This window comes from Protopterus annectens, chromosome 9.part0 (assembly GCF_019279795.1).
Source record: "Protopterus annectens isolate FY-2018-M chromosome 9.part0, PAN1.0, whole genome shotgun sequence".
NCBI lineage: Eukaryota > Metazoa > Chordata > Ceratodontiformes > Protopteridae > Protopterus > Protopterus annectens.
In genome coordinates, this window is record NC_056743.1 from 993,161,504 (window position 1) to 993,185,229 (window position 23,726).

The window sequence follows — 23,726 nt, forward strand, 5'->3', positions numbered from 1 at the left end:
TGCTACTGAAGATCAAAGAAGATCTCCCAAGGATCATCCTGATAGCTCCAGACTGGCCGAGGCAGCATTGGTACCCGCTACTGAGGAGTATGGCTCGGACACACGCATGGCCCCTACCTCTAGTTCCTTTACTGCTAACACAGAACAACTTCAAGATCCTACATCCAAACTTGAAAACACTACAGCTGGCTGCCTGGAATATTATATAAAACAAAATAACCCAGATTTATCCCAGAGGGTTAAAGACATTATACTGGAGGCTCACAGACCCTCCACAAGGAAGACTTACTCAGCCAAATGGAAAAGATACCTCATTTGGAGTGCAGCAAAAGGAGAAAGTGTATCATTACCAAACATAGCTAACATCCTGGAATACTTAGCAGACCTTTTCCACAATGGCCTGTCTTACTCCTCCATTAAGATTCATGCATCAGCAATTTCAGCAAAATACAACATGGATCCTCTAATCTTCTCTCATCCTCTACTCAGGCAGTTTCTGAGAGGAATTAAAAATGTAAAGCCTCCAAGGAAGCCACCTTTGCCTACATGGGACCTCAACTTTGTCCTGGAAAAGTTAACACTTCCCCCTTTCGAGCCAGCAGCAACAGCAGAGTTACAGTTCTTATCTTGGAAAACTGCTTTCCTGCTTGCAATCACTTCAGCAAGAAGGGTTTCTGAATTACAGGCATTAATGGCAGTACAGCCCTTCCTTATCTTCCATCAGGATAGAGTATCCTTGAGAACCAACCCTACTTTTATGCCAAAGGTGGTCTCCAGGGTATCAATGAACCAAGCAATACACCTACCAACATTCTTCCCCAACCCACAGAACAGAGGGGAAAGACTACTACATACCTTGGATGTGCACAGGCAATTGCGCTACTATCTGGACAGAACCAAGAACAATAGAAAAACTGACCAGCTTCTGGTAGCATATGCAACAGGAATGGAAGGAAAAGCAATTTCAAAACAGACAATCTCAAAATGGATAGGAAATTGCATTAGATTTTGTTACTCTTTTCATGGAAAGACAACTCCAGAAAACATCAGACCTCACTCCACAAGAGCTACAGCCACTACTACAGCTTTCTTACGAGGAGTGGCTACCAAAGACATTCTAGAGGCTGCTACTTGGAGCTCCGTGCATACATTTGCCAAGCATTATAATCTACCTTTATACTCCAGATACCGAGCAGGTTTTGCAACTGCTGTTTTGCAAGGGATCTTAACTACACCATAATCATTTTAGTGCCTCCTCCCCCAGTTTGGCTGTGGTATTCTACCCATATGTTAGGACTGCAGATGCATCCTTGAAGGACATAGTACAGTTTTGTACCTACCATAAATGTAGATGTCTGAGAGGTATGCATCTGCAGTCAGGATTACCCACCCTCCTTTCCCTCTGTGGTACTCCTAGGGTATTTGCCCATCTTGTAGCTAGCCGGGGGAATGTATTATGGTGTATTTGTTTGTATATATGTATATACATGTTATTTTTGTTTGCTCTCTACTGTTTGGAATCATTTGCATTTATCCAAATTTAGCCTTCCTAGAGGGCACCTGGCATCTGGGGCAAGAAACACTGAGGAAAATGGCGTCGGCTGATGCCTTTATACCCAATTCACAGCAGCTATGACGTTGGGTGAAGTGCAACATCAGCCGAGGCCAGACCCAGACTTTGGAATCCGGCCGATCGAAGGGCTGCCTGAGGCAGGACAACCCATATGTTAGGACTGCAGATGCATACCTCTCGGACATCTACATTTATGGTAGGTACAAAACTGTACTATCTCTCTGATTCATATCAATATAGTGCTGTGCCTCTTAGATTCATGTCCACCTAGTGCTGTGCCTCACTGACTCATACCCACCTAGTGTTGTGCCTCTCTGATTCATATCTACATAGCGCTGTGCCTCTCGGATTCATGTCCACCGAGTGCTGTGACTCTCTGATTCATATCCACATACATACTGCTGTGCCTGTCGGATTCACATCCACCAAGTGCTGTGCCTCTCTGATTCATATCCACATACATACTGCTTTGCCTCTCTGATTCATATCCACCTAGTGCTGTGCCTCTCTGATTCATATCCACCTAGTGCTGTGCCTCTCTGATTCATATCTACATACATACTGCTGTGCCTGTCTGATTCATATCCACCAAGTGCTGTGCCTCTCTGATTCATATCCACAAACATACTGCTGTGCCTTTCTGATTCATATTCAGCTAGTACTGTGCCTTTCTGATTCATATTCACCTAGTGCTGGACCTCTCAGATTCATATCCACCTAGTGCTGGGCCTTCCGGATTCATATCAACATAGTGCTGTTCCTCTTGGATTCATGTCCACCTAGCGCTGTGCCACTCAGATTCATATCCACATAGTGCTGTGCCTCTCAGATTCATATCAACCTAGTGCTTTGGCTCTCTGATTCGTATCCACCTAGTGCTGTGGCTCTCTGATTCGTATCCACCTAGTGGTGTGCCTCTCTGATTCATATCCACCTAGTGCTGTGCCTCTCTGATTCATATCCACATAGTGCTGTGCCTCTCGGATTCATATCCACATAATGCTGTGCCTCTGTGATTCATATCCACATACTGCTGTGCCTCTCTGATTCATATCCACTTAGTGCTGTGCCTATCGGATTCATATCCACCTAGTGCTGTGCCTCTTGGATTCATATCCACATAGCACTTTGCCTCTCAGATTCATATTCACATAGTGCTGTGCCTCTCGGATTTATATCCACATAGTGCTGTGCCTCTCTGATTCATATCCACATAGTGCTGTGCCTCTCGGATTCATATCCACCTAGTGCTGTGCCTCTCGGATTTATATCCACATAGTGCTGTGCCTCTCTGATTCATATCCACATAGTGCTGTACCTCTCTGATTCATATCCACATAGTGCTGTGCTTCTCTGATTCATATCCACATAGTGCTGTGCCTCTCGGATTCATATCCACATAGTGCTGTGCCTCTCTGATTCATATCCACCTAGTGCTGTACCTCTCTGATTCATATCCACATAGTGCTGTGCCTCTCTGATTCATATCCACATAGTGCTGTGCCTCTCGAATTCATATCCACCTAGTGCTGTGCCTCTCGGATTTATATCCACCTAGTGCTGTGCCTCTCTGATTCATATCCACATAGTGCTGTACCTCTCTGATTCATATCCACATAGTGCTGTGCTTCTCTGATTCATATCCACATAGTGCTGTGCCTCTCGGATTCATATCCACATAGTGCTGTGCCTCTCGGATTCATATCCACATAGTGCTGTGCCTCTCTGATTCATATCCACATAGTGCTGTGCCTCTCGGATTCATATCCACATAGTGCTGTGCCTCTCTGATTCATATCCAGTTAGTGCTGTGCTTCTCCCTTTCACTGACCACTCTGCCATTGAAGTTTTCTCTCACGGAGGCTTTATTTTAGACAGTAGTCTCATAGGCAGAGCTGCTTGTTAATGCTGCACTCCGAGGGAGTGACAAATTCTAATTACTTGTCTGCTGTTCTTTATAAATGACTTCAGATGCCCATTTGCTTGCCGAAGTAAACTTTTATCCTAGGAAGAGTGTCAAAATGTGGGAGTACTTGCAGTCTAGGTAAATTAAGCAAAAATATGAGAATGGGGACAGGGATGGTATAGTGTGCATATGTTTGCATGTTTGTGTACATGGGGATGACTGAGTCCACGTGTGTGTGTGTGTAGTTGTCTGTGTGGTTACATGTGGGGGGGGGTAGACAGGGAATCTTGAGTCTGGATGTGTGTGAGCACATGACTGACTGACTGACAGTTTGACGAGTGTGGAGAGGCTTGCCTGTTGATTAGATGTGAATTTGTAGGAATATCTGGGAGTGTTTATGCATTTGTGTGTGTGTATGTGTTGGGGGTGCTTTTGCTAACTTGATGCATGGGTCAGGTCTGACAGTGCTAGTGTCTGATTCAGAGATATAACAATGATCCTATAATGAGGTCTTTCTCATTGTGGCCATACCTGTCTCTGAATAACATTTTCTCACAGTCACACTCATTTACCAACCTACAATGAGCAATTGACATAAGCGGTAAGGATTTTATTGAATCAGGGGACTCTGAGTTCCACATATACATAGTTTTTGTTCTTGTTTTTGCATATTGTTTCTAGCCATGCCATTATTTTTCTGCTTATTCTTTTAGCGTTGTATCTCCACGCTATCTACTTCTTTACAGATGTATTTCATCAGCCTTAGTATTGTTTTATTATTATTATTACTGTGCACTGCATGATGGATACAGGTACCTAGGGATTTTTCACAGTGATATCTTCAATATTGCATTTAATCAGTGCCACCATTTACAGTACTGCCCTAACTTTGCTAAGCTTTGCAAAAGCAGTTTGAGAAACATCCTTTGCGAGGAGTGTGCAATGCCTCTAGGTATAGCCTACATGTTTTAGTATATAGCCAAAACATTGAAGGCATTTATAATGTCTTCATTTAATTTCTTTGCTGCAATGCCTACAGCTCCCCAAATCCTCTGTCTGTATCGCTCTCTCTATGTATGTATGTATGTATGTATGTGTGTATGTGTGTATATATATATATATATATATATATATATATATATATATATATATATATATATATATATATATATCCCACTTCTCTGTTAATGAGTCATACTCTTATGTTGTTATATTTTCTTAATAGCTAATGTAGGTTATTGCTTTCCTCAGTTCTCACTGCTATGATCCTGTGTTTCTATATTTTGACTTATTTTCTTTTATATTATTAGCTCCTTACTATTTTCCTCTTCTGCATTTGTTTTACTCCCAACATCCCTGTGTGTCTTTTCTAATATTCAAGGTATCACTGGTACTTGGAGTGGGGCTGGTGTAATGAGAGAGGGAGAAGGCAGCTTTCTGCATTCTGTGACCCTACTTTCTCAAATAAATAAAAGTTTACATCTGTTGTCAAGAATGGGAATTATATTCCGCAGACCCCCCACTATTAAGACTTAGTACGTGGCTATCCAGCTTTTCCTTCCTAACCTGATTTACCAACCATTTAAACCCACACTTCTCATTTTACTATTACCCTTCCTTTATATAATTCTTTCACCCACCCTTTCTAGTTTTTATTTCTACTGTTTACTCCCATTCTACACCAGCTATTAATCTACTAGAACAGAATTCTCTGTCCTGGGTTGCCCATCTCTGTTTCTCTGTTATGGTAGAAGATATTATTTTCAGCTTTCCATATTTCTTCTGCCCCTCTGATTGGCTACTTTAGTCACCTGTTATGTTACTTTTAACCTCTGATAATGACTGCTCTTCTCTTGCTATGTAGCTGGTAACCATCCCATTTGGAAAAACACCAGAAGCAGAAGTAGAATTAGAGTTGCTTCCTGGCATAGCTGCTATGAAGTGTTCATTGAATTTTGAAGGTATGCTCAAATTGGGTGAAAGGAGAACCTGCTTTCTTGAGATGGACATTTGCTTTTACTGTTTTCTGCAAGTTTTGGAATTCAGAGATACCTACAAATAGGTGATCAGAGTTAAGGCTACAGTTGCTGGGGAGGGAACTTGCAACATTTAGCATTGCGGGGGCTGATTTGAAATTATTGTAAAAAATACTAACAGAGTGAGAACCTTTAAGGGGTGACAGTGGGTTAAGAGCTGAAGTATACATTTCTAATTGCAAAAATTGTGGCTAAGACTAAGGTCGGGTGATATGCAAACCAAGATGCCAGAGCACAGTATATAAAGCATAACAATAAAAAATGCAAATCTGACTTGATAGAATAATAGGATTTGCCTTAGCATGCAGTTTTACTGAAGGATATTAAGTCTGTAATTTAAATGTCTGCTATTATTTATTGACTTCAGTCCTCAGTGATGTGCCAAAAAGACACAAAGTTTTAAGAGAAACATCCCAAAAAGATGAGACAAAACTCTGGACTTTCTGTGAAAATCTGGACAATTGAGAAGTATGGAAGACCACCTCTTCCTATGTACTATAAAAGGGGATGGCATACTATTTTAAACATTTACATCGATTTTTACATTTGCTTTTCCTGGTGATGAGAATAGTCAGGCTGTCTGAAGGGAGTATATAAACTTTTTTTTCTGGATCTATAATGAAACATCAAGTCTCACATAATGTGTATTCAAATCTTACAACAATTTATGTACCTAACATCATAATTCAGGGTATTACACAAAATAAATCAATTGTTGGTTTTGCAGGGTACCTGTACCTTCTGCATTATTTAATATGATGACTGTGACCTCACACCCATCTCTAAATGTATTACCTCTGATGTTGGTAGTTGTGGAGAAAAGGGAAAAGTGGAAAAGACTTACCATCTTCCTTTACTTTGAGTTGTCTGATCTCTCAGATGCTCTAAATCCTTTAAGTGACAACAGTTGACATGCTATATATCAAGAGGGCAAGCTTTGATTTAACCATACATGACACATCAGGTGTTGACAGAATGTAACATTAATGAATGATAGTGATTCTGTTTTCCATGCTTTTCAAGTTTTACCAGGACCCGTACTTCAGTGAGCTCACCGGTGTTGCTCTGTGTACGCTGCAGTATTTGGCATAATTATCCCATTTGTACTGCTTTTTGACCAGTGGTTCATCCAAGGTGCATTCCCCCAGCATTATTTCTTCCAAGAGTCTATAATCCTCTTTGGTAGTCTCTTCTGCCACTGGTCTGTAACTACTGTAATTTAAATAAAAAGTATCAAACATCAGATTAACAAAGACTACAAAAGGTATGTATGCATGCTCAAAGGATACAGCATAGGAAAGTTAGATAAGCCAAAAGAAGTATTAATTGTAGCTTTTAAACTTGTTGCTTGAAACAGGGAATGGATATTTCAGGAAATGAGTGGGCTGGTAAAACAATGTCTGTTCATATATAAATGAAACAAACATTGGTCATGGTCTATAAATAAAGCTCCCTAGTTATTTAAGAAATCAGGATATCATGCTCCATATTAGTAATCCTGTTACTTATGCTGCCAGGGATTTTAAGTCATCTTGCATTTAGTGCTGTTGACATGCATTTGGTTTACTATCACTGATTCACATTCATTATACTAGTTTTCATTTCAGTTAACTGTCTACATTTTATGATAATTTAGATTAAAAAAAAGCAATAAATGGCAGTCTGTTTTGATTTCTATACTGGTATTTGTCCATCTAGGTAGTTCATTTTTTTCTGTGTTTAATAGTGTTATTTGTTCTTCTAGGTGGTCCAGTGACATTTGATGTGAGTAATGATGCCCCAACGCTTACAGGAGCTAAATCCACATTCTCCATTCAGCTGAAATTTCCTGCAAACCAGACAGTATTGCCAGATGGAGAGGTTGTGTGGTCTGAGAACTGTACAATCAATGGTCAGTATTTTTTGTGTTATTATTGTCAGTCAGTTATATAATCTGCTTCAGCAGCTGGGGTTTCAAATGGGTAGCTACAAATAAGGGGATAGTTATGTAGGAATACTGGGCTTCACATGTTAAAATTCTGTTCAAACACTAAAATCTCTTTTCTTAATTCTAACCTTTCTGGCACATATTATTTGGTCTTTTATTAGATTCATACTGAGAAGCGGTGATGCCCTGAATGAGAGGAATGATGCTTGTATCATTACAAAATACCACAGAATGACAAGTCAGGTTGTCTTCCTTTGCATGTTGTCAGTTTAGTGTGTGTTTGTGTGTGTAAGGGTTAACAGGATTCTACTTGGAAATGAAATTAATTTTTATCAGGATTATGTTGGGTCAAATATCAATGTTGGCCATCTTTGGAAATATTTAGGAAGTGACTGCTAAAGAAGTTAAGAAATGAGTGTGGTAAGCTGTGCCAAGAGTTGAGAGTGATATAATGCTGCACAGTACATAATAGTGAGAACAGGCAGTGTGGTGGATCCATGATGCAGATAAAAGTCATGTTTCTGGACCTAATGGTGCAGAGGGCAGAGCTCCATCTGCAACACTAGTGTCTCCATTTGTGTTAATGACCTCCATGCCATGGGGACTGGCCATGGAATGTGAAGAAAATATTTGATTTTAAAAATGCCCAGCTGTCCTCTTTCAGGAAAAGATGAGTATTTTTGTACTTCCAGCATCCTCCCCAACATAGTGTAGCAGAATGGACTTACATTAGGTAGGCAGCATAGTGTCACCATAGTTACAAATCTACACAGGGGTCCATGCATGGAAGCCTGTGTATGTTTTCTGCACTGGTATCACTGCCTGTCGAGTGCAAGAAAATAGACAACTGTATATGTGCCATTAGAATAAATAAATATTTAATATTCTAGCGTTAGTAATGAGTATAGGCCACTGGAGGGATGGGTTAGATAAGAATGGCTTGGGTGCCTTGGTCAGTGCTGTGGCTGCTTGATTTCTCAGCAGAAGCTTGTAAACAATGTTATCAGGTCTACCTTCTTGCAGCTGTGGGTGGCAAAGAGCCTTCATGTAGGTTAGAGTCTGTCACTGCAGTTGATGGCTTATTAAGGAGGAAAGGCCATAGAAGGGAATTGGTTCTCATTTGTCACAATGAAGACCACAATTGCTCTTCACCATATGGAGCGTCTCTGAGCCTCATTTAATGGGAGGTACAGCTGATGATTTTACTGAATATAGGCATTATAAGGCAGAGTCTCTGTGTGACTAGTCCTGAAATGCATAGCAGATGGGGACATTGCCTGGACTTCGGGAATTTTTGTGCACTTACATTCATACTCTTGCTCCCAACTAAGGTAGCTGGTTGGCTTGTCAGAAGCCCAAGGACTGAACAAGAATGTGTGTGTGTGTGTGTGTGTGTGTGTGTGTGTGTGTGTGTGTGTGTGTGTGTGTGTGTGTGTGTGTGTACATAACAAAATTTTAAATAGCTATCACACTTGAAACTGGTTATGCACTGGGTACCAACTCAGTAAATTGGAACAGAGCTTCCAAAACATCGACCTATATCCAGTTTACAGGGAGCGGAGCAGTGTTGCAGCTGAGTCCTTTTTACAGAATGATAGCCTCCATTTTCCCTTATTTTTCTCATCCCAATTTCCTGTGTCATCTTACTTTCATTGTGGTCCATTTCTGAATCTAGAATACTTGCAAGTCAGGAGTTTTATCCTTTATATGACAGTATCTCCTAGAGCATTTTAAGATATTTTGATAATAAAATGTGACCTGTACATATTTATTAATACTACAGTGGATGCCATACTGACATTTGTATGAACATATTTATACATCATGTGCAAACTGCTAGTTATTCAGGATTTTTTTTCTAATACTTTTCACTGTTTATTTCTGATTTCTGTTCTGATCCTGTCAGCAATGTCATCACTTTTATACTGTAAAGTATAATAAAGTCACAGAGACTGACTACAGGTTTGCTAATTAGTTTTCCTGGGGAGTCACTGAACTTGAAAAAATGTGTCTCAGCTTCCCACTGAGTATCAAATACTTTATAGATTCACAGCCTCTCTGTCTGTCTAATATCAGGGTTCAGCTGTTGAGGCATACAATGACTAAAGAAGCACTGGGTGCTAATTGTTCAAAGATCCTGAATAAAAACTTGCCTTTCTTTTCCTCCTTTCTTAGGAAGTCATGTTACAACTGGAGAACCTGTTTACGCTGATGAGTCTTCAGAGGGCTCCAAATGTGTTTTCCCTGATGGGAGACCATTCCCAGCTAATCCAGAAGGAAGACGCAGAAGATTTGTGTATGTCTGGCAAACATGGGGTAAGAATATGAAAGTCCGCGCTTATTTTAATTAATGTAAAATTTCTATGTGGACTGCTGAAAGCCATGATGATTTTTACTCCATTTATTCTGCCTTTGTATTCCAGGGGCAGCCACGGTGGTGCATTGGTTAGCATTGTGGTCTCACAGCAAAAGGTTCTCCAGTTTGATCCTCGGCTGGGATGCCTTCTGTGTGGAGTCTACATGTCCTCTGTGTGGTCGTGTGTGTTTCCTTGGGCTGCTTCGGCTTCCTCCCACATTCCAAAGACATGCTGTAGGTGGATTGGATACCCTAAATTGGCCCTAGGCATGAGTGCATGCGTGTGTGCCTTCCGTGGCAACTCGGCAACTTCACTGGCAACTTGATACTGTAAAACTTCACTGCCAATCATGAGCAGACAGGTGATCCACTGGGGCGACCCCTAACCAGGAAAAGCCGAAAGAAGAAGATGATTCTCCTTTTGTATTCCATATTGTATATTATTCTGATGTGAAGTTGTTCTATCTCACCGTTCATTCTTACAGATGGGTTCAGAGCCGATCCTCGGCTCTGAGTTGGCCTGCTACAAAGCTCGAGGTCTTCAGATAGCTTGAGGCCAAATCCCTATCCCATGATGCACCTAGAGTTACCTCAGATCTAGTTTGCCGCTGCAATAGATCGGAGGGTCTCGCTAGCTCGGGCCAGTAAAAAAAAACTTTTTTTGAAAATTTATTATAATACTTATAAAAATATTCTGATATTTATCTTTAGATACTTAGATTAGCTCTTATAGCTTATTGTTTCCCCTCCCTTGGTGTGCCTTTTTTCTTAACTAGTAATTGGCCTTGTTTTATTTTAGGCCTTGTTAAGTCTTTAATAATAGTTTAGATTGTAGTTGTGTGGGCAGCTGCGGTGGTGCAGCGGTTAGCGTTGCCACCTCACAGCAAGAGGTTCTCCAGTTCGATCCTCGGCTGGGGTGCCTTCTGTGCAGAGTCTGCATGTCCTCCCTGTGGTCACGTGGGTTTCCTCCGGGTGCTCTGGTTTCTTCCCACATCCCAAAGACATGCTGTAGATGGATTGGACACTCTAAATTGGCCCGAGGTGTGTGTGTGTGTGTGTGTGTGTGTGTGTGTGTGTGTGTGTGTGTGTGTGGCTTCTGTGGAAGGTTGGGCGCTGGGCTGGCGACTTGACACCGTAAAACTCCAGTGCCAATCATGAGCAGACAGGTGATCCGCTGTGGCGACCCCTAACTGGGAAAAGCCGAAAGAAGAAGAAGATTGTAGTTGTGTGCTTTTGAATAGTGACTTTTATGTCACAGTTTTGATATAGTTAGAGTTTACATAAATAGTGTAGTGTGTGTCTGTGCTGATTGGTATTTTAGCCCATAGTTTTAAAAGGGCTTGTTTGATATTTCTTGTTTGGATGTGTCTAGTTCTTTACAGCACCCTATTGAGGTTGTGTGTTACAGTATGGCTGACCATGATAAAGATAAACACCCTAAATCAGGGTTTATGAAATGTTCTAAATGTGGGCAGAAAATGTCTGTCACTGACAGTCATGTGAATTGTGCTTACTGTTTGGGAGCATTGCATCTCCAGGAAAGCTGCTCCATTTGTCATTATTTCTCTTCTAGGGCTCTCCAGGAGAGAAAGAGAAAGTTAATTGACAGAGGTTTAGTTAAACCTTCCTTTCAAGAAGCTTTGAGCAACCAGGACGGGTCCAGCAAATCCTCAAAGTCTTCTAAGGCTTCTACTTCTTCTGAGGTAAAGAAATCTAAAAATCCTTCAATGTCGGTTCCACAGACCTCAGAGCCAACCGTCTTGTCCTTTCATTGCTGGTCCCCGGTACTGGAACTGGTATCCGAAGTGCCTAAGTCTCCACTCCTGCAATCTGTACCTCCTTCTATCCACTCATCTCGTTCTTCGATAAGCCTTTCTGATTTGGATGTGGATCATGTGGTGCAGAAGCTTTTACAGGCACCGGCCTTTGCTAAATTCTTATCGGCTCCAACCCAAATGGCTTTGGAAACGAAGACCCTTTTACCATCTACTATTCTTCCTCCTCCAAGCCATACCGGTCCTTTGGAGCCAGAGGAGTCGGACTTGATCAATGAGACCTCAAAGCAGACGCCTGCTCCAGTGTCCTCAGCTCCATTTACTGTGACGTCCTCGGTGCCGATTGAGGAGCCGACACTCTCTGGTCGGGTCTGGGGAAGATAGTTGGACCGACTTGTCACTTCCAACTCTGCCTCTCGGGGCTTTGGCTCGGATGAGCTCGGCTGCTACCTCTGGCTCGGAGCCCATTTTCTCGGTGCCGGTGGGTATTGATGGTTTCCTCAGATCCGTCGGTCCCTTCTCATCGGAGCAGAGGTGCCTTCGAAGCCATGAGGAGAGTTATGTCTCCTAAGACATCTTCCACTTCAGGTCTCCCCAAAAGCACCTGAGTCTGCTTCTGCTTCACAGATCCTTGCCAAGTGTAGAGACCCAGAGCCTCAGGAAGCCCCATTGGGTGGTCCCTGCTCTTCTGAGACCTCACCAGAAGCCCTCACTGATGAGGTTCCGAGGAAGAGAATCTGTAAGAGGAAGCATTTAGACTCCCCACAGGAGTCTCTCACATATAATACCGATTTAGATGAATCGGAAGGGTCCCCATGGTCCTCCACTGAGAATATCTCGTTTGCTGGGATATTAGAAATCCTTAGGCAGAGGGGTGACTGGCAGTCCACCAACATTACTGAAGATGAGTCTGTTCTCCTGAAGGCTTTCGGGTCTCAGCCCTCCACCTCTTGGGTGTCTCCGCCCTTCGATGAGCTTATGCAGCTGGTCTCATGAAGGGCATGGGAGTCTCCAGATGCCATGGAGCCTGTCCCCAGGAGACCTATTAAATTTATTTCTGCCCTCCCAGGGCAAATCTTTTCTTACTAAGGGTGTGCCAGTTGAAGCCATGGTGGTGGCGGCAGCCACCAAAAAGGAAATTTCAGAAACTTCCTCCTCTATCCATCCTCCTAACAGAGATTCTAGGATCATGGATAGATATGGGAAGCGCACATACAGTTCAGCGACTTTTGCACTGCGTTCGCTCAACTATCTAATCCATTTTACTAGACTGCAAAGAGATCTCCTAAAAGAGCTCGGAGATGCTATTTAGGGTACAGTAGCTGCAGGAGCTTTAGATAAAGTTGCCTCCCAGCTTGCTACCCTCAATTCCATAGTAAACTCGTCCATGCGTCTCATTTCATATGCAGCTAATGGAGAGAGCAGGGCAGTGGGTACGGGAATTGCTCTTGAGACATTCCTGGATGCACTTGTGTTCCTTTGCGGAGCCCTTTAAGTCATCCTTTGTCAATACCCCTTTTGATGGCTCGTCCCTTTGCTGGCCCAAAGTTAAGGAAACTTTGACCAGGTGTGAGCAGGAAAGAAAGACTCTGTCTGCCGTCGGAGTTCATTTTTCGACCCCTACCAGACCCTACCCCAAGGGTCAAAGGGGAGGAAAGATGTGGTTCCGTAAAGCCCAAGGAGCCTTTCAAGACACACGTGGTGAACACCCCTTCAGGGACAGAGGAGGGGGCAATAATGGAAAACAACGCCCTCGCGGCAGAGGTGGCCAGCAAAACCAGGGCGACAAAGATCAGTTCTTTGGGAAGCCCTACCAGCGCTCCTGAAAGGAGGCCTGACTGTCCTACTCTGGAGGCAGTTGGGGGTTGTTTATCTTTGTATCCAGACACCTGGCTCAAAATAACAAATGACAACTGGGTACAAAGTATAATTTCCAGACAATACTTCATTCCTTTCGCCACACCCCCTCCACTGACTAGAAAAATCCTGGACGTTCCACCCAGTTACAGGGAACAGGCAACAGTAGAGGTTCGATTGTTGCCAACAAAAAGAGTCATCCAACCAGTCCCAGCAGACCAGATAGGATCTGGAACTTATTCAAGATTCTTTTTAGTTCCAAAAAAGATGGGACTGGAGACCTATTTTGGACCTCAGCAGACTAAACAGATCTGTCAAGAAAGAGAAGTTCCAGATGGTCACGCTTCAGTTGATACTTCCCTTTTTAGGGAAAGACAATTGGATGTGCTCGATAAATCTTCAGGATGCGTACTACCACATAAAAATGTCCAGACCATCCAGGGATCATCTGCGCTTCCGGCAAAAAGAGTCTTTATACTCCATCAGCAGGTCTACAATATCATATCCAAAAACAAGGTTCCAGCATCAGAAGTACTAAAATTGTTAGGCATGATGGCAGCCGCAATATTAGTCATACCATTGGGTTGCATGTACATGCGGATTCTGCAATGACTGTTGTTCACTCAATGGTCTTACTAAGAGCTCCCAATGTCTCATCTTATAATGATCACGAGCACATGCAAAAAGGATCTTCAGTGGTGGTTGCCTCTCTTCAGGTCACGATAGGCGGTTCTTTTGTTCTACCCCCACCAGTGGCCACAGTGACCACAGATGCTTCTCTGATAGGGTGGGGGGATGCATTTTCAGGGAAGAACAGCCCAAGGCACATGGACCGATCAAGAGACGCATCTGCATATCAATGTCCGAGAGATGAGAGCAGCACTTTTAGCATTGCAGTACTTCCAGGACACTCTTCCTGTGGGTACAATTGTGATTCAGACAGACAACATGTCAGTGGTATGGTACTTGAACAAACAAGGAGGAACCAGGTTCTACCCCCTTTGTCGTGAGGCCCTAAGAGTATGGCAATGGGCTACATCCACCCAGTGCTTTCTGTTAGCATTGCACATCCCAGGGAAATCCAACGTGATAGTAGACAAGCTGAGCAGTGCAATTTTGTTGCCTCACGAGTGGTCCCTCAAGAAAGAAATAGCGGACAGGATATTCCGCAGGTGGGGCCAGCCTTGCTGCGACCTTTTCGCCAACCACATGAACACGAAATGCAGAAGCTAGGGAGAAGCCTCAAGGGATGCACTCATACACGATTGGCCTCATGGTCTCCCCTATGCATTCCCACCAATTCCATTGATACCCAAAGTACTACAGAAAGCAAAAGCCCTGGGAAGGACTATCATTTTAATAGCCCCTCATTGACCTCATCAGATTTGGTTCCCCTTACTTCAACTTCATCAGTTGGAGGACCCCTGGATTCTGGACCCAGTTCCAGATCTTCTGAAGCACTCGTCGGGGGAACTTCATCCTTCTCTTCAGTTCCTAAAGCTGACAGCTTGGCTGCTCCAATTCCCATCATAGCCAGGTTCCATAACCTTTCTAATGAGATGCTGCAAATTCTAATATACTCTCATAAATCCTCTACGAGGAAGCTATACCTTAGTAAATGGAAAAATAAATTCTATGTGGGCCTCTCAAAACAACATTGATCCCTACCTAGCCCTTATGGCCTCTATACTAGAGTTCTTGACCATGATTTTCAACAAAGGAGCTGCAGCAGCAGCAGTTTGGGTTCAACTTGCTGCTATCTCTACTTTTCACCTTGGATTTGATGGATTGAACATAATGTCATACAAACTATCCAAAGCCTTTCTCAAAGGGACCTTTCATCTAAGACCACCTGTGAAATCTCTGTATACCCCATGGAATCTAAATTGTATGCTTTCTCGCATTATTCTCCCTCTTTTCTAACCAGCTTCCTCATGTGATTTGAAATATTTGTCATGGAAGACTATCTTTTTAGTAGCTATCGCTTCTGCCCGCAGTGTGTCAGAGCTTCAAGCCTTGTCCATTAAGCCTCCTTATTTGATTTTCCATGCTGACAGAGTCTCTCACTATGAACTAATCCCTCTTTTTTGCCTAAAATCTGTACTGAAGCTAACCTTTAACCAAATCATTGATTTGCCAGTATTCTTTCCCAATCACTCCAATAACTTAGAATATGTGCTGCACAAGCTTGATGTTCATAGACAGCTCAGATTTTACTTGGATAGGACAAAAGAGTTTAGGAAATCAGAACAGATTTTCGTTTCCTTTTCAGATTCCAGAAAAGGTATGCCAGTGGCCATAACAACTCTAAGTGGTTATCCGATTGTATCACATTTGTTTATTCATCTGCTAATATGCCCTTACAACAGAAAATTAAGGCTTATTCTACCAGAGCAGTGTCTACATCCTCTGCTAGACTTCCTATAGATAACATTTGTGCAGCAGCCACTTGGTCAAGACCTCATACCATTATCACTCATTACAAAGTTGACAGGGCCGCCTTTGGGTCTCCTGTCCTGAAAAACATACTTCCGTGAGCCACCCGAGATAGATGGTGCTTGGGTCGCTACCCATCTGTAAGAATGAACAGCGAAATAGAACAACTTCACATAAAGAAGTTATGTACTTACCATAACGTTCCATTTGAGTTGTTCATCTTGCCTTCATTCTTACTTCCCACCCTCCTTACCCCCTCCAGGGTTTTTCGAAGACCGAGATGCTGGATTCTTCCTGGTTGCTCAATCCTTCTATAGCTTTCTCTTATAGAGTGATAGAATGATATATGGTATTATTATACGCAGCAAACAAGATCTGAGGTAACTCTAGGTGCATCATGGGATAGGGACTTGGCCTCGAGCTATCTGAAGACCTCAAGCTTTTTAGTAGGCCGACTCGGAGTCGAGGATTGACGCCGAACCCATCTGTAAGAATGAAGACGAGATGAACAACTCACATGGAATGTTAAGTACATAACTTCTTTTTTTTTTATTACTTTAAATTTGTCATGAAGATTCCTGATGTGATACTTGGCTTTAAATGGCGCACAACATATTTTGCAGGTACCTGAATGAAACACATGCCATGAACTATCAAGGCTTGAAGTGGTATGTGTGGTTAGTCACTCCCTCAGTAGAACTTACTTAACAACTAATTAAGTCCTCCAGCCAATATTCCTACTTTTTAACTATATAATAATTCTTTCATGCATATGCTGATGACTTGTTATAGAAATGATAACCGAAAAATGACCAAACATACAGTGTATCCAAAAGAAATTGTATTGCAGAAAACGATTTTCATTATGAATACTTTGCTTAATATAAGTTAAGGTCCTGCCACTTTCCTCACAAGCAAGTGATAATGTTTTACATATGTACATTGTGTTTATATGATACAGTCTTCACTCCATACATTATATACCCCAAAGACCTAATGTTGTACAAAAGTTGTATTTGTCATGAAACAGTGGGAAATATAGAAAGCCTCTGGATGGCACTGATGAACCTAAAAATAAATCTAGCAGATTTCTAGAATCAATGAAGTCATTCATGGACACAAAAGCCAGATCTTTTATGTTTTAGAAAACTATTTCTTTGCTTCTTTGGCTTTAAAAATACCCACAATATTCCAGCATGTGTAATCTAAAGAAAAGTCAGTACTAATAAAGTGTTGTAAGCAGTTTACTTGTTATTAAATCAAAGTCCTCTGTTGTAATAACTGCACACAAAATGACAGATCTGAATAATAAAGGATGTGGACAAGTGTTTCTTTTCATATCCATCTTCTTACATGCTGATTTAAAGTGCATGCTTCCTCAGTTTACAAGGAGCTGTTCTCAAGGTTACCTTTCTCTGAGTGCCCTCTCCCCCAGCACATCCAGATATCCAAAATGACATGTAACATCTTCAGGGAGTTGTAATGCCTCTGTGAACTTTTTTTTTTTTTTTTTAAAGAATAGCAAAAGGCTGGAATTGTCAGCTCCTTTATTCAACTCAACAAAATGTATATTACCTGAACATGTCTGTTTTCTAAGTTTTAAAGGTGAAAGTTTAAAGAGGTCTTGAAGTTAATTAAGTCTGCTGTAAAGGTCATTGTTTATCTTCACAATGTTTCTTATAATTTTGGACATGAATAGGTAGTCATAGGAATGCTGATGACTGAATGGCTGATGCAGCTTGGCCACTGTTGCTAGGCATTGCAGTCTACTCCTTAGCAATACACCACCAGTGTATTCACTCTGAATGCCAGTATAGTTTGCATACAGACACTAAGAGAATATTCTGATCACTTTTCACAGTCTTTAGCAGGACAGAACTTAAGTCTTCCAGGCTGATTAGCTATTATCAAGACAGTGATCAACAAAAACATGCCTTCTCTTGGTTTAATTTCTCCAAATGTTCTGGGGTTCTAATACCATGACAGGAATGGACCCCATTCCTAAGTCAGGATAGGTAATCACCCTGCAATATCCTCTTTTGAATTTTTATCCATGGGATAATAATTCTGCCTTTGTCATAGCTAAGCTGCAAGGTGGTTTGTCACTGTTTCATAGTCACTGCAATGTAATCAATAAATGTAGGGTGTATTTTACACGTGTAAGCAATTCATTATCTATAAGTCTGGAATGCCGTCAGATTCTTTTTTTGTAATTTATCCATCTATACTTAGATTCTTTCCCTTTTCACAACTCTCAGTTATGGCTTTAAAAACAAATGATCTGTGGTTCTATAAGACTTTTTGTTATTACTTTTTGGTTCTGTTGTCATAATTGAATTTGTTCTAGTTGGCTATAAACTCTGCATCAGTTCCAGTGTATAGTTTATATACTGTCAGAAGGAAAGCTATTGGTTTATAGTTATTAGGACAGCTTGCAGTTCACTGTTAAGCAAGAATATCCCTTTTCCTCTTGTTAACCAGGTTGGTGTCTGTTCAGTATGTATATAGAAGTAATTCTCACTCAGGGCTAAATCGTTGTGTAAAGATGTTAATACCTTTTTAAATTCTCTTTAATTTCTCCAGTTGTTTGGGGTTTCTAAGAACATGATTGGAATGGACCCCCTTCCTAAGTAAGGGTACAATTAGAGTTCATGAAATTAGTATTGTTCCAGTGTTTGATGTTAGCTAAGAGTGCTCTTCTCATGCCCATTAATTGACTCATTTGGAAATTCTTATGGGATTACAAGTATTTTTAGGATGTTTTAAGTACAATTGTAAATTATTTTTTTATTAAACTTGTTGCTCCTACTACTGTTGGAACTGTCTGAATATCTTTCTTCCACACTGATCTCGTTTCTGCTTCAAATCCTGGTATTTTATGACTTTGTGTCTCTCCATATGTAAGACTCTGGAATCACTGAGTGTAGAAGTTTGAGTGATCAATGTTACTTTTGTCTTTTTTCATGGACTACTATATTTGGTTGTCTCGCATCTGTTTTTTTAACTCTTGTTAATGGGTGATCCTATGTGATATAAACATTATCATTGTCTATAATGCTTTGTGGTTTGTGCTTCCAATGCTTCTCAGGTACCTCTGTATTGTAGAGTTTACAAAATTCCCATTGCAGCAGTTTTGCCACATTATTGTGCCTTTCAGTCTGCACACCCAGCAGCAAGATGTGCAACTGTTTCCAGTTCAGTTTTAACAAACCTCCATTGTCTCTCTGTCTCTCTCTCTCTCCAACATTTTAAATGGACTTTGTGAACCAATGCATATGTAGTCCACTATCTTGGGCTACCATTAACCTTTTATCTTTTGGTTTCACTTCACTTCTCCTTAGCCATTCCTAAGTAAAATCTTGGCCAACATCAGGTTACTCCAGAAGATCTCTATATTTGCCACAATATTTGTGTATTTTACATTTTTTTCTTCTCATCTGATTATTTTTCCTTATATTCTTTCTTTTTTTTGGCACATTCAGTTGTTATCTAATTTTTGTTTACATCTGGTTTGACTGCCATTCCTGCTTTATATGAAATGTTTCTGCCAAAATAAGCTAAGATGTATTTTCCTCGTGTTTTAAAACTTTTCCTGTGTATAGATTTGATGAGAACAGAAGACAAATTCACGGACTCTGCATATGCTATAGAATTTAATAGTTTAATATAAAACACAAAGCTTTCGGATAAAATAATCCTTCATCAGTATAAAAGCATTTAAATAGCAAACAGTCACAAGACACAACCCAACCTATCATGACAGCCCCATAACAACCAATTACTTTACAAACACAGTGTATCCATTTCCAAACAAAAATATAGTGTAAGGACATTTCATTTTAAACATGATTGTTTATATTTTAGCACAGGTTTTATGCTTACAATGGCATTAATTCCAGGCAGTTTATCAGCTTGTTGTCTGGTAATCCATTTATATTCACTCAGTTCCAGCTTATTATCTAGGTCACCACCTCTGGAGCTTAGAGAAACTACCTCAATCACTCTAAACATAAAAGTCACGCTCAGAGCAGCCATCCAATATATGTTTCAGTAATGCATTAGTTTGAATGCCCCTATGTATTTTAGAATGATGCTCAATAATTCATTCCTTTAATTTTCTCCTGAATGCTTTTACACTGATGAAGGATTATTTTATTGTAAAGCTTTGTGTTTTATATTAAACTACTGAATTCTATAGCATGCGCAGAGTCCGTTAATTTGTTTTCTGTTATTTCACTTTTATTTCGTTGACTCTGCTTTGCCGTGTTTTTTTTTTTTTTATTCCTTTTTTGTGGTTGCTATAGATCTGATGAGGTCAGCAGATATGTATGCAGTTCTACGTTTGCAGGTCGGGGCTTGATATAATGGTAAAGGTGTTTACCTTACAGACACAACATGCATTGTTTGATACTTACTTCTGAAGTGAAATTGGCTAGACTAAAAATGGCCTACAAGGGCAGCTAGCCTAGTACTTAACTATGAACCTATACATGCAGTCAGTTTCAAGGAGGCCCATACCACCTTCATAGCCAGAAATATATAATCTTGGTATACACTAATTTTATATATCATTTGATAAGTATGAACCATTTTTTCTTGTTTTCATGTCCAGTTGATTAAATACTTTTTTGGGTCAATCAGTCATCACAAAGCTGTCAGGGCACATTTCAGTATTAATTTTAGTCTTCCGAAGTATTCCTTACTGATGTCTATTCTCATTTATTCATGTTTTATTGCTGACCCTTCATCTAGCCCCAGATATTTATATACTCCCTCCTGCTTAAGTTCTTTCATATCACATTCTTGTCCCAGGTGAATATTTTCTTGGTGTTGCAGCTTTCCTTTTTTAAAATATTGCTTTTACACATTCATCCAGAAGAAATGTCATTCTTGTATCATCTGAAAAAGTTTTAACCATTTATAATTGTGCTTTCAACTCCTCTTTGGCTGAACTGTACGTTTTTAAGTCATCCATTAAAAGTAGATGGGAAGTGTTTAAATAAACATGTCTGATTTTTGGAAGCCAAATTGTAACTATAACCTAATCTGTTAACTAAACAGCTTTGGGAGTTAAGGCCAAGAGAAAATAGCAGTGGTAACACAGAATCGCTCTGGATTTATCCCCCTTTGAATTGTTATCCTTGGGATAATAATTTGCCTATTGTCATATCTTAGCTGCAAAGTGGTTTGCAACTGCTTCATAGTCCTTACAATGTAATTGATCAATGTAGGATGTATCTTGTATTTCTGTAAGCACTCCTTTATCCATGAATATGGGATGCTGTCAGATGCTTTTTTTGTAATCTGTCCGTGCCATACTTAGATTCTTCCTCTTTTTACAGCTCTCTGTTATGACTTTATTCAGCAATGAATTATGGTTTGCTCTATATGACTATCTTTTATTGCTGTTTTGTTCTGTAGCCATAATCACTGTTCATAACTTCTCGAATTAGAATACTCGTATGATTTTTCTGCTTTGTGATAGTGCTGGAAGGTAGAATGTATGAAAAACGTGCTATTGTGTGTAATTGAGAGATATGGAAAGTTCTTGTGCATTTTTTGGAGCTAAATGCTTCACTTGAGCATGCCGTTTTGGTGTTCTCTTCTTTATAATTTTGTTGTTGTTGTGATGTTGGTGTACTGCTTTATTGGTCTTATGATTATGTCTCATTCTTGAAAAGCCATGCTCACCTACTATAGGTGAAATCATAACATCAGGAACAATATTTTCTGGTCTACCTGAAGTAATCAAAAATGACTTTATTGTGGGGAAATCACACAGTACTTCATGAGGTTGGTTGCTCCCTTCAGCCACTCTATCTGGTATAATGAATGAAAGCATATCTTTAAGATTTGAAATGTGTTATTTGATATGATGTTGGCAGTACTGGTGTAAGTTTTCTGCTTTTAGAATAGTAGCTTGAGCTTTGATGAAAAGTGAAGAAGGGATATTTTATGCGGTGAAGATGGAGTCTGAGAGACATGTTGTCCGTGCGGAACCACAACCCAGAGGAAAATGTAATCAGTGAACAGTTACAAGGCTGTGGAAATCAGATATGGAATATTGTTTTTTAAGAACTGTGCTGTTCCATTGCTTCTTACGAAGTCAAATTATATGTCATGGAGTACAATGGTAATAAGGAACTAATGGCTAGGATTCCCAGGGAAGTGCTTATGGTCATGCAAGTGACTTTGGTGTGTGAAAAGGATGGGAGGAGAGGAATACACGTTTTCCCTTTGCTCCTTTAAAATTGTCAGCCAGCAACTTTCTGTGCCTTGGATTTTCTATGGTATGACTGAAGGTATTTATTTTTTTCTCTCAGCTGGGTTGAGAATTGTTTCCTCACTATTTCTTTCACTATTTTTCTTTTACGAATATTTTGTAAGAGAAGACGGGTGAACCAGCACTTGTAACAGTGATGAAATATAGATGTTAAGTTGTCTATCTCGCCTTCATTCTTGCTGGATGGGTTCGGAGCCGACCTCGGCTCCGACTCTGCCACTCTAAAAGCTCGAGAGTTGGTTCCACCGGCTCGAGGCTCCCCTTATATCCCACAATGCTAGGCGTGAGTTACCTCAGATCTCGTTTGCCGCTACAGCTATCGAGGTGTTGTTTTTCTACCGGCTCAGGTCAGTTGTTTAATCAGTCTATTTAAACAAGTTTAAATCCCCTAACTTAACTTAGTTTTTGATATTTCCCTTAGTTTAGTGTATTTCATCCAAACTTCTTCCATTATTCCCATCTTTTTCCCTCAAGAACTTATAAGTTCTTCCCTTAGGCCTTCGGGCCCTGCTATCCCTAAGTGGAGTGTTTGTGTTTTGTTAGGTATATTTTTTATACCTAAGCTAACTAACTAAATTTTTAATTAGTATAATCTAGTTAACTTTCTTCATAGTGTAATCGGTGTGTGTGTGTTCTGTGTGTGGTTACACTTTCGATCCTTGATAATGTCCAAGGATTCAAAGGTCTCAGGCTTCAAGAAGTGTGACTCGTGCTGTCAGAAAATGTCTCTGACAGACGGTCACACTTCTTGTGTTTACTGCCTGGGACCTTTACACCTGCAGGACTCTTGTGCTGTATGCCATGGCTTCAGACCCAGCGTCCTGCAGGAAAGAAAAAATAAACTTATTTTGAGAGGTTTACTTAAGCCTGAGGGTTCCCTTACTGTTACTTCGGGCAAACCCTCTAAGGCTTCTAGGTCCTCGGCTCCAGCTCCTGAGTCGAGGCCTAAAGCTTCGAAACCTCCTTCTACATCGGCTCCGGCTGGAGCCGATGAGTCTCAGACTGCAGCTTCTGTGGTTTCCTCGGCTCCGGCTGGAGCCGAGGTATTGGAAATTCCTGTGTCGGCTCCGACTAGACCTTCGGAGCCGACATCTAGAAAGAGGTCCAGGTCACCGTCCCTTGGCTCCATTCATTCGGCTCCAGCATCTCCCTTGCTGTCTGAACGGAGCCATAGATCTCACTCCTCTAGGTCATCAAGGCTTTCGGACCATGACCTTCAGAGGGTAGTGAGTCGTCTTCTTAAGTCCGAGGCACTGGCCCAAATGCTTCAGAGCCCGACTCAGTCGATGCCTGACCCTGTTCCTCATTATGTTCCTCCTCCGACTCCTTTGAGCTCGGAGCCGGGGCGTTTCGGAACCGAGACTGTGGTAGCGACGGAGCCGATACAAACGTCTTCGGCTCCGTCTTCTTCCTTAGAAGAATCTCGGCGCCGGACTTCCCTCGTCAGCTCCGAGGGGGTGAGTGGCATCGGACCCTTGTCCGACCCCGCTCTCCCTCTCGGTGCTTCGGCGCTGGTGAGTTCGGCTCCGACATCGGCCTCGGAGCCATCACTGTCGGTGCCGAGGGAGGTTTTCAGC

At 41.2% G+C, this 23,726-nt stretch overlaps 1 protein-coding gene across 3 annotated transcripts in view; it reads left to right on the plus strand.

Annotated features, from left to right (window-relative positions):
- PMEL (premelanosome protein) overlaps positions 1-23,726 on the plus strand; it is a 706,375-nt gene that overhangs the window by 576,578 nt on the left and 106,071 nt on the right. For all 3 annotated transcript variants that reach the window (XM_044083764.1, XM_044083765.1, XM_044083763.1), the window contains exons 3-4: positions 7,260-7,406; positions 9,618-9,758. In XM_044083764.1, coding sequence (XP_043939699.1) covers positions 7,260-7,406; positions 9,618-9,758 — 288 coding nt within the window. The remainder of the gene's footprint in view (positions 1-7,259; positions 7,407-9,617; positions 9,759-23,726) is intronic.